General features: G+C 46.2%; 1 protein-coding gene across 2 annotated transcripts in view; it reads left to right on the forward strand.

Moving 5' to 3' along the window:
- cdc42bpab (CDC42 binding protein kinase alpha (DMPK-like) b) overlaps window positions 1–5,000 on the forward strand; it is a gene marked incomplete at its 5' end in the record, with an annotated part of 73,043 nt that overhangs the window by 43,551 nt on the left and 24,492 nt on the right. For both annotated transcript variants that reach the window (XM_080832218.1, XM_080832219.1), the window contains 5 exons: window positions 462–541; window positions 1,282–1,448; window positions 2,473–2,598; window positions 3,977–4,110; window positions 4,374–4,616. In XM_080832218.1, coding sequence (XP_080688344.1) covers window positions 462–541; window positions 1,282–1,448; window positions 2,473–2,598; window positions 3,977–4,110; window positions 4,374–4,616 — 750 coding nt within the window. The remainder of the gene's footprint in view (window positions 1–461; window positions 542–1,281; window positions 1,449–2,472; window positions 2,599–3,976; window positions 4,111–4,373; window positions 4,617–5,000) is intronic.

Consider the following 5,000-nt stretch of genomic DNA (forward strand, 5'->3'; position numbering starts at 1 on the left):
TCAGCTGGTGTCCAAGTGTTTTAGCAAGCATGACCAATTGCAAGTTAGCAAACTGTGAATGTATTGGGTGGTCATACTGGTACCCCTTCACCTGCTTACTATGTGACACATCAGATCCCTTAACTACATTTTTACATGTTTTTCCAAATGCAATTACAATGCAGGCACAATGAGAAGTCATAGTTCCTACATATTTTCACCCTTACAGTGAACCTAGTTTATTCATTTTCAGATTCGCAGAAACACACAAATATGTTGGACAAAAGAACAAGATGGTTAGAATGCATGGGAGGATTGTGACACACTGTTTATTGGAAGTCTAGAAATCTAGCTACTGTGGTTTTCAAAAATGCTTTGAAATAGATTAGGGATTTTAAAATGTTGTGTGTGTGTGTGAATGTGTTTGTGTGTGTGTGTGCGTGCATTTGTGCATGTGCGTTTGTGTGTGTTTTACCTCTCAGGAGACGTTGCCCCCTTCTTCACACACCGCCTTCCCTGGTCACCACTTCCCTTTTGTGGGCTTCACTTACACCAGCAAAAGGTGAGTGGTCTTATCTGTGTGTGGGTGTGCGTGTCAGTGTGTGTGTGTGTGTGTGTGTGTGTGTGTGTGTGTGTGTGTGTGTGTGTGTGTGTGTGTGTGTGTGTGTTGTCTATATATTTCTGTGAGTGTGTGCGTGTTTGTGAAACTGTGAGTTTACCCTAGGGCAGCAGAGTGATATTTTGATATTGTTTTCCCTTCTTCAAGCCTGTCCCCTACACAGTCATCATATGGGTCCAGGGTGTTTTATAGAATTCAGCTGTTAGGGCCGTTGATTTGAGGAGTAGCCTCTGCTGAAGGGGGCTTTCCCGAGGGTGTCTTTGACCCATACATAACGGGTGTCCCACTTCTGACTAGTCAGATTTTTCATAAGGGCTCTCACTTCTGGGATTCTCTGCCAAGTTACCACAGAAGCCACTGAAACATTAGTCTTAAATGTAACTTTTGATAAGAAAAAATGCTGCTGGAATAGGGGTGTTTTGGCCTGAGCCTAATGTAACTCTGCCCTAAAGACTAGTTTAATTGATTTGGCTTGATTAAGTCTGTTTAACTGTTTGTAATACATAGCATTTTACCTCACTGTGAGCTTGGCTTTGAGGAACTGGTAGTGTTGCATCTTCATACTATTTTAACTGTGCTGTCTCCCTCTCTTGCTGTCTCGGACTCGGCCTCGGCCTCGGCCTCGGCCTCTCTCTCTCTCTCTCTCTCTCTCTCTCTCTCTCTCTCTCTCTCTCTCTCTCTAGCTCCCTTTCTGACCGTGGCTGTCTACGTGACTGTGGGGGTCCTGTGCAGTCACCAATGGACATGACCGTGCAGCGCAGCCTGGAGGAGAGCCTGGCGTCTGAGGCCTACGAGAGGAGGATACGCAGACTGGAGCAGGAGAAACTGGAGCTGAGCCGCAAGCTGCAGGGTAACAGACACACACACACACACACACACACACACACACACACACACACACACGTTGATATTGATAACGTATCGTCAATACAAATACCGCCATGTATCACCATATCCATATTGTGTCCCACCCGAAGTGAACTTGCACTCACGCACACACGCATGCACGCACACGCGCATGCACGCACACGCGCAAGTTCACTTGGGGTGGGACACAATATGGATATGGTGATACATGCCGGTATTTGTATTGACGATACGTTATCAATACACTGGCACTAAAATATCGATACAGTTATTAACTAATTTATTCACCTTAACATTCTGGTTTTCCAGAACATCACTACCCTCCATCCTTATGTCCATGGTTATTGAGTAGAAATATGGAGTAGAAATGGTCATGAAATGCAATTATAACTTAGATTAGAGACTTTTTTTGTACATTGTTTCATCTCAGTTGCCACATTAAGTGAAACTGACACCACAATGTGCAGTGAATAAATACATACTTTCTGGGGATTATTTCTTCTTCAGATACACAGATCGTAAATGTAGACAATTGTCTTGCAGTGTATCAAGTATCACAATCTTAATACCTCTATAATCGTGGTCAACATGATAGTATTGTATCGTTAGTTACTCTGTGATTCCTACCCCTTGATACACACTGTGATGGCTACTTAGCTCAGAGTAGCCATAACACAGGGAAGACAGGACACCGTCGGGTACATTTTAAACAATTAACATTTATTAACAACAAGACAATAGTCAGTAACACGCACACAAACATACATACACATGAAAACACACTCTCACACACACCCACACAGACAGACAAAGCCATGTCACACAAAGGCACACAAACACGGACACGTGGAGATACTCACATACATGCATACATGAATGAACATAAATATCCATGCATATCTAAATGCATCCATACTATACATAACTGGTAGACACATTATTTGTCCATCCATTCTATCACGTGTACAGTAGTGAGATGATGATATATTTAATCTCTTTTCTCTCAGAATCCACTCAGACCGTTCAGGCTCTCCAGTACCCAAACTCAGATGCTCAGCCGGGCACCAACAACAAGGAGGTGGAGATCCGGAGCCTGAACAATGAGATCGACCTCCTTAAGAAGCAGATTTCAGGTCAGACACAGCTCCACTACACCGCTACACTCAAAGACTTCTATCCTTCGGCTTCTTCCTCTCTCTGTGTCTCTGTTTCATTGCCTCTACTCTCAGCTGTCCCGAATAAAATAAAAATGCCATGCGCTAAAACCAAACGTTGGCATGAATGAGTGAATTCACTGTTGCCAAAGCCTTGAGGGTGGATATTATCCAAGACCAGACCAGAACAGAACAGCCTCTCTCCCTGGACTCCGCTGGAGCTGTGGCTCTGTAATGAGTGTCTTGTATTTGGGAGCTCCAGGGAGCAGGAACGTGATTCTGAGGTCTTCCTGCCTCTGTGGCCAGCTGGCATGTCAGATGGAAGGAGCCCAGTCAGAGAGAGGTCACGAACAGAAGGCGTCTGGCCCCCATGTAGCGTGAGTTAGCATTACCGCTAACAAACAGCTAATCGGGTCCCTGCCTGATGCAGGGCAATTTGCGTTAAGAGTAAGCGCCGTCGCCAACAAACAGCACTGCCTCGTATATTCATCTCACGTGAGGGAAATAAACTTCAGTTAGCACCCCAGCTAGTTTCCCTGAACCTGTGTTTGATGTCTACAGCACAGCAGCCTTGTCCGTGCCCCCTCAGTAGTCATGAAAGGCCAGTAAGAGTGTTCCACCTGGGCTGACACACACACACACACATGCACTCACACTCAATCACTTCCTCCCTTATATCTCTGGATGCTCTAGGTGAGCGGGTTAGGCTGATGGAGACTTATCAGGCCGATCAGTACGGCTCAGCCGCAAGCTTAGCCCCACTGCTGAGGGGAAACGATGAGTCAGCGACCCAGAACCACCGCAGCACACTCATATGATGTGCCTATCTGCTACACTGATAGGAACTGACCGAGGTCTATAGCCAGATGTAAGAAATGGATGGCACAGAGAAAAAGCTGTTGAGATTTCAATATTCTTCCCCGGCATTTGTTCTTGGACTTTCAGGGGTCCTGATGTGACGTGTTTTTAAGTGTGGTGTTTGAATGTTTCTCTCTATCTCTCTCTCTCTCTTTTTTCTCATCCCATAGCCTTGGAATGTAATGCATTTTTAAAATGGCTTTGTAGTATTTGCTGTAGACAACTCAGATCGATTGGATCTGAGTTGTGAAATCAAAGGTATCCACAAAAGTTACAAGGACTGGAGAGACACAACATGTTCTGCAGCTGAACCTTGCCAATCAGATATGCTGCAGCAATGTTAAGAGCAGCAATGAATTTGAACATTTCTAACAACCTCCCTCTCTCTCTCTCTCTCTCTCTCTCTCTCTCTCTCTCTCTCTGTCTCTTCCTCTTCCCATTTCTTCCCTGTCTGTATATTATGTTTTCTCTTCTCTCTTTTTGTGTCTCTCTCTGGCAGACTCTGGTCAGCTGGAGCAGAAGCGGGAGGAGGCATCTTCAGTGCGCAGAGACCTGGACGACTCCTGCAAGCACATCAAGAACCTGGAGAAGCAGATCAAAAGTGCCGCACAGGAAAGAGATGACCTGCACAAGGTGTGTGTGTGTGTGTGTGTTTGTGTCTGTGTGTGTGTGTGAGAGTGCACAGCCCATAATCACTGCAATGCAAGTTTCTTTCTCCAAAGCTGTTACAATGCAGTAGCATTCATACAATCACAATGTGCTCACAATGTTACAATAGCATTGTACCTGTCCGTCCTCTTCTAGGCTAACCTCGAAGTTAGCGCAACGCAACCTAGTAAGCCTATGTAGCTACCATCAAAGCACTAACTTCTTCCATCCACCTGTGTGTCTTCCAGGAGCTGCTGGAGCAGGCAGAGCGCCTGAAGGGCCAGGGCAAGGAGCTGAAGGACGCGCACAGCCAGAGGAAGCTGGCCATGAAGGAGTTCTCGGAGCTGAACGAGCGGCTGAGCGACCTGCGCTCCCACAAGCAGAGGCTGGCGAGGCAACTCCGTGACAAGGAGGACGAGCTGGAGGCCCTGGGGCAGAGGGTGGAGGGGCTGCGGTTGGAGCTGCGCAAGGCCGAGAGGAGCCGCAAGGAGGTGAGGATAGGAGGACACACACGTGTGTGTGTGTGTGTGTGTGTGTGTGTGTGTGTGTGTGTGTGTGTGTGTGTGTGTGTGTGTGTGTGTGTGTGTGTGTGTGTGTGTGTGGTTCACATCAAGCTTGTATAATGGTGCAATCATGAGGTTGTGTGTGTGTGTGTGTGTCTTGTCGCATCAGGTCAAAATTTGGATTGCATAACGGCACAGTGATGCGTGTGTGTGTGTCATTGTTTCACATTGGGCACAGGTTTTCATTGTATTATGACCCCAAACAATCTTTAAGTCCTGTCATGATTACTTGTTAATCTAGAAGTAGAAGTACTTATATGTGCTTTTGCGCGTTTAAGTACAGCTCTGTGTGTAGGTGTGTGCGTCACTGTA

The sequence above is a fragment of the Sprattus sprattus genome (assembly GCF_963457725.1).
Source record: "Sprattus sprattus genome assembly, chromosome: 2".
Lineage (NCBI taxonomy): Eukaryota > Metazoa > Chordata > Actinopteri > Clupeiformes > Clupeidae > Sprattus > Sprattus sprattus.